Source organism: Camarhynchus parvulus, chromosome 2, assembly GCF_901933205.1.
Source record: "Camarhynchus parvulus chromosome 2, STF_HiC, whole genome shotgun sequence".
Lineage (NCBI taxonomy): Eukaryota > Metazoa > Chordata > Aves > Passeriformes > Thraupidae > Camarhynchus > Camarhynchus parvulus.
Window position 1 is genome coordinate 141133040 of NC_044572.1, and position 11775 is coordinate 141144814.

The window sequence follows — 11775 nt, forward strand, 5'->3', positions numbered from 1 at the left end:
GTTAATTTCTGCTGACTGACTAAATGCAAGCAACAAATTCTGGTTTCAACATAGGGACTGACCACGATTCTCAGTGACCTGGGGTGAGACAAATAAGCCTCACTGAGCATTTAGGTTTCTGGCAAGCTCCAGACCCTTCCAACAAGCTCTGCCAGGTCTTCCTGATCAAGGGCTGCTTCGAATTCTTCATTTCCACTGGATTTTGGATCTGATGTTTGGGAGAGAGCTATGTGGTGGCTGGCCCTGGCACACAGCCATCAGTGTGTTGTGGCTGACAGGGGCTTTCACTTGCCCAGAAGGGCCAAGAACTCCATTGAGAGCAACAGCGATGCTCAGCAATGGTGGTGATGTGCCACTGGCATCCAAGGAGGGAGCAGCTCCAGAGGGACCCCAAAGAGGAGGTCTGGAGGAAGAGGAGGGCAGGAGGGGCTGCAGTCCCAGAGCAGAGATCCCCCTCAGGCAGCATCCCAGCTGGAGCACAGACACTCCTGTAGCCCAGGGAAGGGCCTGTGCCAGAACAGGGAGAAGGGGAAGGAAGGGGCAGCAGCCAGGAGAGGCTGGCAGAGACTCACCACAGCCCATCTCTCCACCCCTACACCCCTTGGTGTCATAGGGAAAAGGAATGAAAGGTTTGTTTTAATTTATTTCTTTCTTTCTCACCATTCAAACCTATTTTCATTGATAATACATGTAATTTTCCCCATTATGTGTCTGGTTTGCCTGTGACAGTCATGAGTCACTGATGTCCCTGCCTTAATCGTGACCCATGAGTTCTTCCATCTTCTTCTCTTACTCAGTAAGAGTGAGAGAGCAGTGGGAGAGTTGGGGCCTTTGCCATAGGGAGGACCCAGCTGTGCAATCTCAGGCTGCAGGGTGCTCCTGGGGCTCCTTTCCTGCAGGTCTGTGCCGATGAAGCACCTCTGTGACCAAGGGAAGGAGCTGCAGCAGGAGGTCAGCACGCTTTGGAGCTACACAGATGATGGAAAGGAGGCTGACTGGATGTTCTCCTGGGTACAGGGGAGCCTGACCCTCCAGCTAAAGGAGGGACAGGCAATCTCTGCTTATTGGATTGGAAAGCAGAGAATGGTCCATTCCTGTGTGCAAGAAGCCAAGCAGAGGTGTCATGGATGATCAAGAAGTCCTTGGTAAAACTCAAATACAAAAAACCTTCATCACATAAGTGATGAAATGCTGCATTAAGAAATCCTCAGTCTCCATAATTGGAGTTATGAACAATAGAACTGGATTCAGCCCTGAGGAACATGCTGTAGTTGCATGTGTTTTGAGCAAATGGATAGATTACAGGATCTGCAGAGGTGCCTTCCACCACTATGGATTTGCCATGATTATGGAAGTCTGCTGTTCCCTCTTCCCTTCCTTTCCCCTCCAGCCCTTGGGCACCTTGCCTTTGGCCACAGGCACTGCCTCCTGCCACAGTGCGGAGGCTCTTTGGAAAAAAGCACAAGGCAATCACTCTCAAATTGAAGCTTGGGCATCTTCCTTTACAATGACAATGGCAATGTTAGTGGTGGGCAGTAGGATTTTATACAGTATCCTAGAGACCTGGGCAGAATTTCAGGGCAGATGAAGGCTGAAAACTGATTTCCTTTTCTGCCTGGGGATTATGAGGATTCAATCTTCCCATCACTCCCAGATTTTTGTGGGGTGAACCTTCATGGGTATCGTACTGGAAACGATCCACAGTGCACTGAAGAGAGAACTGAAGAGAAAAACTCTCTGTATAAGTCCAGTGCTCAGAGAAACCAGCCAGGAGTGCAGAGACCTCGTGATAATCCATGTCCCAATACTTGCATTTTAATTTACCCTATTTCTAGCTCAGGTGCATTCTGACATAAAAGGGCAATGCAAATGTCCTCTTCAAGATGCTTCTTTTTGGTATCTGATGTCACAGACATTCTGGAAGCAGCCACTGGGAGGGAGATCCAGTAAGCAGAATCTCCCTCTCTATGGGCACAAGCTGTGAGAGAATACATGGACTGCTTTGCTTTATGTAGCTGGAGAAACTTCAGGGAAAAAAAAAAGTCCCAAAGCCTCAAGAAAACACTATGGTGACAAAATAAACACACATGCACAAAAAAACCAGGTCAAACTATGAAGATTCAGAATTCAGTGGCCTCCAGTGCTAAGTGATAACTGAGCAGGAATTTTCATGTATTGATCCAGGCACCCAAATAACATTTTTGGTTCTTCATGTTTTCAAATCTAGTGTCAGACACCTGAAAATTCAGGCACTCTTGCAGTCACATAGAGCACAGCTGGGTGCCTCATACATTCTGTTCAAAGTCACCTAAGTCCATACCAGAGCTACAAATTCGATGTTATGGTAGATTCACACCTGCAGCCTTGAGCCCTGAAAGCTGCTGTCTCTGATACAAAAATTTGTCTCACTTTCTCACAACTGTAAGACAGCTGTCACGGACAGCTGCCACCCACAGAAGAGCTAAATCTCCACTGATACTTTCAGCAGAAGTCTCATCTTGTTACAGCTAGATTTCCTCAGGATGGTTTCACTCAAAGAATCCTTGCCAGAGCTGACTCAGTCCTTTTGTGTGAGACTCAAATAGCTCCTTGTGGTCAGGATCTTGAGGCCAAGTACAGCTTGTTGGTTGTACCACTGCTTTGCCATTGTGAATATGCATCCAGCGGAAGGCTTTAATGGATTAAGAATGGCTACCCCATGGGTGTAATATTTCCTCACAACACACACAGCCCTTGTCACCTTGATTAAGCAATGTCCCTTAGGCTGGTGTGGGTAGAACTATGATCTCACACCAGCCATGGATTTGCCATGAGACAAAACACACAAACTGAACAGTTGTACAGATTTCCCCAAAAACTCCTGTGAGTTCTGTTCTCTCGTTTCTCCCTCTAGCAGGCACTACATCTGTTCCTTTAGCAGTTGCTGGCAGAAAAGACAAGCTGTGCTGCCAGCTAATACTATATGATCTGCTGCTGAATTAATTTTCCACTTAAAAATTAAAATATGGGCCAGATCCTCATTGGATTTAATACAGCTATCACCTATTAAGCATCTGATGGTCTGGCCTTTTATAGAGATAATTCTTCCTCTTTCTTTGAAGCAAGAACACAACCAAAGAGTTAGATTTTGATCTGATTTGTGAAGGCAGTGAAAATATTGTTTTGTGTCTGATGTGTCCATCATGAGAAATTACAACTTTTTTCCAAAAGCTGAAGAAAAACACACTATTCAAAAAAACAAAAGCAAGAAAGGTTGTAAAAGACACTATAAATCTTTTATTTCTTTTGAGTTACTATGAAATGCCCTTCATTTTGAAGGAAATGGTACAATCAATGATGCGTACTTCTTTCTCAGGAAAAGAAGATATTTGCACTAACAATTCAACATTTACTGACAAAAGACAGCTTACAGAAAATGCTCATGGTGGGAAAAAAATCATATTTGTGATTACACTTGTTATTGTGGATGATTTCATTAAGTGTTACAATGTTAGGAATTTCAAGTGTGCATTTAAAGAAAGCTTCTAATCCAGTATTAATGCAAAGGAATTTAAGCCATCTAAACCACTGGTGTTCAAAATCACCCTGATTTCTTCCTATTCACTGTTAAAGAAAAAGCTTAATCTGAAAGTCTAAGCCCATGATATAATACTCCTTGCCTTATCACTGCACACTGATTTTAAGAGTAGTCAAGCATACTCAATTAATTGTAGATTTCTTACAAATAGAAACTGTGGTTGGAAACAACGTATTTCCTACCTCTACTTAGTTACTAGTCTCTGATCTCTTATACAAAATTAAAATTTTGTTTTCAAAAAATACTTGTTCCTACGTGGCTGTTAGCTTTATGGTTGGTGCTGTTAATTGTCAGAAAAGCACAAGTGGGAAACCACTCGACAACACACTTCACATACCCAAGGACAGACCTTTGGTAAAACTTAACCAAAGGAAAAGAGAAAAAGAAAACCACCATTACATTCAAAATCTGAAACAGATTAATCACACAATATCACCTATTATAGTACTGAGTGGAATAGTGAAATCAAATGAACAAAAGGAGTTTGCCTATGGTTTCATTTATACAAAACAATTTAAAGTTTACTTCCATAGTCTAGGGTCCTTCAGTCTGAAGAATGTATTTTTCCAAGTAAGAAAATACAGATTTTGAAGTAGCTTTTGGGAATTTTCCCTGCCTACTTGGCAACTGCCTACCACATTGGCCAGAGGAGTTCTAGAGTTGCTGTAATCAATACCTTGCATTCACACAGAATCAGGGATAACAAAATAGTCTTCAGTTTATGTCTTTGTTCACTGCCACGGAACATGAATGTCTAAATTGTGTTTTTAAAATTACTCAATCAATGGATAATTGTAGGTTTTACTACAACACCTTTTCTAAGGCATTATTTGCATCAAATACACCAATACTCCAGGGAAATAAGACTGCTCATCTACATTTCCTAGCTGGAGCTGCATTTACACATCTGGGGCTCAGCCTTGCCAGCCTTCACATGTGCATATTGATATTCACAGGAGTAGAGATGCCCGAATGAGTAAATTCATATAGATTAATGTTTGCACAATCAAAAGGGTTTTAAAACAAATCATATTAACTTTAAATGTTAAAATGCAATGGAAAGCTTAAGCATGATGAGAAAAAGATACTGGAGGAATCTGCAGCAGATCACCAGCTTAGCTTACAACTGCTGGGTAACACACCTCTCACCAAATCAGTGCAGCTCCTGCATTTCCAGAGGGAATCTGAAGCCAAAGTTTGGGTGAGGTTCCACAAGCTCTGTTTGGACAAGAGGCCCTTTAGAAATAGCTTTCATTGCACTACTTATTCTCCCCCGTAGATTATGCAACCTCAGAAGCTCCACGCCCCCACCAGAGATATCATATTGAAATTCCAGACCCTCATTCATAAAGAAATGTAAATATACACTTAATTTCAAGCACAAGAATAGGCTTACTGATTCTCAAGGGGCCTCAGGTAGGTATGGTCTACTCAAAACTTTACACTCAATCTAGACTTAAGACCTTTGCGGAAGCACAAGCTCTGCAGAAGGAGCACACCTGCATTTCCCTATGTTAAAGCAGATGCAGAGAAGAGCACTTTATTCCCTTCCCCTCTCTTTTGTGATCCATGCAACAGTCCTGAAGTAGACACAAAAGAGTCAGTTTTCCTGGGAGATCTTTTTTTTTTTTTTTTAATCAAGCTCCAGAAATCCCAGCTTACTCTGCAGAGAGTAAATGAGCAAAGAACAGCAAAGACAAGAAAGCAAGCAGTTGAGATGTCCTCCTACAGCAATTTCTGTTCTCACATCCAGGTCATTACAGGTCCATGGCTTTAAAACAGACTGCTTAGAAATGTGGGCAGTGGTGTTTAGTAGCACCTATTAAATAACACTGCCTAATCAACAAGTAGGGGAAAAGGACCTGCCTGTTAAAGATTCAACAGTTGCATCTTTATCTGCTGGAATAAGAAATCCCTGTATGGAGGTAGCCCTCTTTCAGACAAAATTTTAAAAAATGCCAAGCTTTCCACCCTCTTTTACACACAATGGAATGTCAGGGGACAATAAATTCCCAAACATAGCTTGCAGGGAAACTTTATGATTCCAAATATCAAACACCTGTATGCCAGAGGAGCACAGAGGGTTTATAACACAGCAGAATGCATGCCAAACTCTGCTGTGAGGTAAGCTCCTCCTTCACTCTCTGTCCTAGCAAAGCACTGCAAGCTCTGGAATTCTTTGCTAAGGCCTTGTGCCTGTGGGGGAATTTATCCCAAAAGGCATGACCGGTACAGAGAAGCACCAAGACCAGCACAAGACAAGATTTCAGTTGGTCAAAGAAGCTTTGCTCTCCATTCCCAAGCAGATTTGGTCCTTTTTTAATTAAAACAAACAGAAGAAAAACACCCAAAAAACAAAACAGACAGGAAAAAAAGTGAGAAAAAAAGAACAGAAAACAAAGGCAGACTATTCAGGATATCTCAGAAGGAGAGAAATGGCTAAGTGTCATAGTTCTGATGTTTCAGACACAAAGGAAAAATATTTTCACAACTAGTTTACTGTTTAGTACCCTGTAGATACATAATATTTGACATTTATAGCAGTTTCAATATTTTATGACCTAGAATATACTTTAGATCATGAATGAAAAATAAACCCATTCAGAGAACTGGAAAATAACGTGCATAACAATTTCCTTTCAAATGCAAGGGTTATGAAGGGTTTTTTTTTAAACTTCCAAAAATATCTCTAGGAAAATATTATTTTACATAGCTATATTACACAGTGAAATAAACTTTGCTATGTACAAGGTTTCAGTATGAAAGAAACCACAGCTAGACATTTGCTCATGGTCTAGATAATCTGTTGTCTCATATCAGTCAGAAGTACAACAGAGAGACTCTCCTTCACTCTTTTTCAGACTGTCTCAGTGATCATTTCAGCTTTCAGTAGTTACTAGTAGTTGTATAAAACCTGTGTGCAGACATCCACATATTAACCCTATCACAATCAGATATGGGTAGATATGCTTTCAAAACAAGGTGAGACATCTGCTTGACAACCACAGTAACCTGAGAATAACTCAATTGCATATTGGTGAAAAAAAGCACACTTAGTGTAGGCACCTGAGCTATAGCATTCTAAGGGAGCTTGGTATTAAACTCTCCCCTGGATTTGTGTTTCACAGGCCAAGTCCTAGCTTCTATATTTTAGGCAGAAAACACGACACCACAATCCACTTGGCTCAAATCGGCAAAGTTGCTTCATACAGTCTTAACTAATCAAAAGCTTGTGTCTACCTATTCTTAAACAACAAACTTTGCTCCTGTCACAGAGGTGGAAAGGACATGCAGTTCTTTGCTATTTGTGGTATAACTGTAAACAGCTTCGGGGAAGATCATATTAATTATGCTTCAAGTTTACATCACACTGTTAGTTTCCATTACTTAAATGAACTTAAGCTTATCTTCAAGTTCACATCATCATATTGGGTTTTAAGGGGAAGGAATTTTGAATTAGAAACTGCCTCCAAATCAGTGCTTGTTCACACACCCCAGATCCCAGGACAAAGATCTGACAGTGCTGCCTGTGTGGGAGATCAGTCCAACAGCTGAATAAAAGTTCAGGGAATATTCAGGGCAGGCAGCACTGCACTCCCTTCCTGAGGGACTTGCACAACTTTGGAGGCGTGTCCTCTCCTCTAATGCTATAGCTCAGCTGCATACCATAGAAACTAGCAAAAAAAAAAAAGAAACACGAAATCCCTAATGAAGAGGAAACTGCTCTGGAACACCCAAGCCCTGTAATGTCTTCCAGCCTGTGCTCCTTTCCATCACCTTCCATCACAGCTGTGTTCACTGTGGTGCAGAACCTGTGGCACACTCACAGCCAGAAGCACCCAGCCAAGAGGTCACTCTCTTGAGGGACAGCTTACTCAAGACATACTCTTACACATAAGCAACCTGCCTCTGCTGCCTCTGTGTGTATTACAGACTTAATCAGGAGCTCTGCCACTTGCTTTAGGAGAAGTCAAGGCAGCCTGTAATGAGCCCTGACACAGCTCAGCATCTGCCTGTAGGAGTCCCCACACACGCCAGCGTGCAGAGTACAACTGGGCTGGCAAACTTCCTTCCCTGGACCTGCTGGCAACAAATACATCTTCTGTCCCCAAAACCACATGCTGATGGCAAAGGAGAAGGTCCCCCAGCCCACCTGCAACCTCCTATGAATTAAGAAGGCACCAGGCACCTCAAACCCATTTCATTAAAATCAGTGGAGATTTCTGCCTTAGACCTTCTGGGGAGCTGGTTACCAAACCCACAAAGCCTTGAACCCGGCGAGGAGCAGCTCCTTGCAATACCAACAGAAGCCACAGCTGAAGAGAAACAGTAGCAGAGAAGGGAAAACAATATCCTCATGTTCAGAGCTACACGGTCACGTCCTGGAAGTTGTTGGCTACTTCTTAATGGCATTAAATACTATTAACTTCTGGTGATAAGTAGATGTCAAAGGCATTTAGCATCTTGTAGGGTCAGGCCTACTGGCAGATGGTTGTGGAAAAGGCTATGTGCGAATATGGCAGAGGAAGGGAAAGAGAGAGGAGAGGGGTAGAATTGCCCTGAGTTTTATCCTCTACAAATATTAAGTCAGGGGTTTTATCATGAAGCACTGAAGGAGTTAAGCAGTAAAGCACAGACACTTAAGCAGCTTTCCCCCTTCATTTCACATGTGATTGGAATGAAGCTGCACCGAAGCAGCCCAAAGGGCTTATAACAGCTCAATTTCGCAGCCTTCAGTTTTAATCCCCATCACCCAGGCTAAGCAGAATGGTGGTGCTGAGGCTGCTACTCTACAGCAGTCTGAGCACCTGGATGATGATGGATTTCATCCTCCTCTTCCTCCTCCTCTGCAGCCTGCAGGTGGCTGGAGAGCTCCTGGATCACAGCAGCTCTACCAATCTGGTCATTTCTCCTCTTCTCCATGATCAGATCCTCCAGGCTCTGAAACTCCAGCGTGTGGCTGCGCTTGTCCCCCAGCCGGATCTGCAATCGGTAGGGCTGCTTGCCTATGCGCAGCTCCCCGCCGATTTTAAACTCTCGCTTGCCGTATCGGCACCAGGCAGCAAAACACTCCGAGTTTCTCCAGCTCAAGTCCCGATCCTTGCAACCCACCTGCTCCAGGGCATTGCGCACCACCACGGCCGGGCTGAGGGGTTTGTAGCGGTACAGCTGGTTGGCAATGCGGCCGCGTCTGCCCTGGCTGGCGTCGGTGAGGAAGCTGTTCACCACCTCCAACCGATGGAGGTGCACGACTTGAAAATCCCCCACGTAGACCACCCAGTGCGGATACTGGGCTTGGCACACAAACTCCACCAGGTCACCGGGCTTACACCTATTTAGCAGGTTCTCCGGGGTGTAGGTGCTCAGATGCCCCCCACCTCCTTCATCACCCTCCTCTAGCTGCGTGTCCTCCTCTGAAAAGCTCTTCTGGTAGATACACTCATCCCGGTAATAGACTGAGCACTCCACCTCGTGCAGCTGGGGATCGTAGGGCTGCAGGGCAGGGTTCTCACCCCCCAGGTCATGCACCGAATCCTGCTGCTGGTCCAGCTCATCATCGTCATTCGAAAAGATGTAGGAGACCCCGATCCTTGGCCCTTCATCTCTGTCCATACCTGTCGGGTCGGCCGTAGGAACTTCCTTGTAGTTGAGATGGGTCAGCTTCTCCACCTGGTTCCCCATGCCCGCTGCAACGACAGACACACGGCCGGGGCCATGAGGGGCGAGCAGCTCTCAGAGCAGCAGCGCGGGCACAGCGCGGCTCCCCCCTCCGCAGGCGTCCCGGCTCTCCCCGCTCAGCGCAGTCTCCAGCAGCGCTCTGGGGCTGCGCGAGCCCGTCGGGGACGGGGGGAAGGGGGACCCGAGACTTCCCTACCTGTACGGAGGAAGGCGCGGCGGCACCACCACCTGTTAGGCGGCGGCGAGGAGAAGGAGAGAGGCGCAAGAGCCGCCGGGGAGCGGGGCAGGCACCGAGCCACCTGTTAGAGAGGGGCTGCGAGCGCCTGGGGAGGTGGGGAGGTCCGAGCTGGGGACGGCAGAGAGCGCACCCCCCCCCGCCGCCAGGTGAGCCGCGCCGGGCCGCCGGCCAGGTGCGCCTTCCCCGCCCTCCCCGGCACCGGGCGGCCGCGAACTTACCCGCGGGGCCGGCGGCGGCGCCGGGAGCGGCTCAGGGCGAGCGGGCGGCGGGGCGGCGGCGCGCCCGGATCATGGCCCCGGCCCGGCTGCTGCTCCCCGCGCAGCGGCAGCGCCCGAGCGCCGCGCCGCCGGCTTCGCGGCTGGGCATGAGCGCCGGGGAGGCACGGCCGAGGGGAGGGAGGGAGGCTGGATCCGCCACGGACGCCCCGGCAAGCGCTCAGCCCCCAGCATTTAAAGAGGCAGCTCTTTTTTTTTCTTTTCTTTTTTTTTTTTTTTTTTCCCTTCCTTCCTTCCCACCCCACCCCCACCCCCTCCCGGCTTCCTCCTCCTCACCTCCCTCCGCCCCGCGCCTTTTCCCTCTCTCCGCTCCTACATGCCAAGCGCTCCGCTCCCTGCCGAGGCTGGTGGCAGGCGGAGGTCGGGCGCGGGCTGTCGGCGCCGCCGCTGCGCAGCTTTGCGCGGGCAGCGGGCGTGAAGCGCGCTCAGCCCCAACTCGTCCGGACGCGGCGCCTTTAAGGGAGCGGTGCCAGAGCAGCCCAGCCCGCCGGTGTGTGCGGGGGGAGGCTCCGCAGCCGGAGTTTGGCCGGGACGGCGCCGAGAGGCGAAGCGGAGCCGCGGTGCACGGCCGTGCGAGCGCCGCGGTGCCCGCGCAGAGGCGCGGAGCTGCCCCGGGGGCAGCGCCAGGACCGGCCTCCCTGGGGCCGCGCACGGTGACGGGGAAGTTGTTAAGTGAGCACAATCGAAGCGCCCGGTTCTCCTGGGCTGGTTTAACGCCTTCGATTCCTCCATGCGCGGAGTGTGTAATTAGGTTTATTAATTTATTTTCTTTCCGACTCCAAGAGCTCAGTCTCTTTTTCAATATAGATTATGATTCTTTCTCCCCTGGAAAGGCATTATGAGATCTGGTGGGAATATTTTGCTTTTTGTGTTTTGGAGAACACAAAACAATATTTTGCTTTTTCATTAATGCCTAGTTAGTGTGCTAGGTGGGTTTATTTTTCATACTGTTTTCACAGACACTGGTAAATTCACGCTGTTAAAATAGACTACAGAGATAATTTGTGGGATGTAGGAGTAATGTCTTTAATTTTGTCTCATTTATTTCCTTTGTCTGTTGTCTTGTAATTTATAAGCCCAACTGAAACTGCTGTTCTGAGTATCCACTAAATAGCGGCAAATGAAGGAACAATTGTTGTGTTACCAGGGCCCTGGGCACTGCCCACAGGCTCAAAGAATACGATTTCCATCAGATTCTACATCTCTGTGGTTTCAGACCTGCACTTTGGGGTGAGAAGAATTGCTCCATCTGAGACTGGGGAGATGAACACTGCTTGGGATGATGGGGCACTGCAAGCAATTGCAGCAGTGACAGACAGCCAGATCAGGACCTTTATGTTTTGGATTCAGCTGGTGGCTATGTCCATGGGAGCATTTTTGAAATGAACCTCCCAAACACCGAGCCCTGACACACATGCACTTTGGTTTGCATCCCAGTGTGTTTTCAAGCAGTGCACGTTTCTTTCACATCCCACCAAACTAGATGTACTCTGTGTGTCAGGATTGGATCAAGGCTAGTTGAGCAAATGTCCAAAATGTTTTGAATGTAGATGTGATTTCTGGGCACTGCATGTTTCCCCCCGCAGTTCCTCTCATCTATAGCTGCTGTTGGACAAAAGAGGGCCCTGCTTCATAGTCAGGGCATTGTGAAATTGCTTGGCTAATTAAAGATGGGAATGTGTGAGAGTACCCTAAAACGAAGAGCTAAACTGAACATGGAAGTGATTCCCATTTCCATTGGAAGCTTTGTCTCAGCACGGTATTATCCTATCTCTGGACCAGTTACACTTTGTAAAAATGTTTGGCAGCCCTGTGTTCAAGGCCAAGTTTCTTTCTGAATCTTCTGCAGTGTGTGGAAAGATGTGTCTGTGCATGAGTGGAAACTCAGTATGGCCCGGGCAGTCACTTGTGTGTTCGTGCACATCCACAAAGATTTGCAGCTCTCTATCGTGTTTTCTCTTGTCTGCTTCATTTCACCTCAGTGCTTAATTTTCTGCACCTTGTCT

General features: G+C 47.0%; 1 protein-coding gene across 4 annotated transcripts; it reads right to left on the reverse strand.

Moving 5' to 3' along the window:
• Positions 1-3288: 3288 nt before the first annotated feature.
• Positions 3289-10385, reverse strand: LRATD2 (LRAT domain containing 2). 4 transcript variants are annotated; one of them, XM_030943772.1, is made up of 2 exons: positions 10086-10385; positions 3289-9264 (listed from the first exon to the last, which is right to left on the reverse strand). In XM_030943772.1, the coding sequence occupies exon 2, from the start codon at positions 9257-9259 to the stop codon at positions 8363-8365; it is 897 nt and encodes a 298-aa protein (XP_030799632.1). In that variant the 5' UTR covers positions 9260-9264; positions 10086-10385; the 3' UTR covers positions 3289-8362. The 4 variants fall into 4 exon arrangements, with proteins under 4 accessions (XP_030799632.1, XP_030799633.1, XP_030799629.1 ...); XM_030943773.1 differs by having other exon boundaries at positions 10046-10215; XM_030943769.1 differs by lacking the exon at positions 10086-10385 and adding an exon at positions 9713-9773.
• Positions 10386-11775: the final 1390 nt, after the last annotated feature.

What these genes read in the sequence shown, in the direction of transcription:
- LRATD2 (XM_030943772.1), bottom strand. Translation starts at nt 9,259, where the DNA reads ATGGGGAACCAGGTGGAGAAGCTGACCCATCTCAACTACAAGGAAGTT.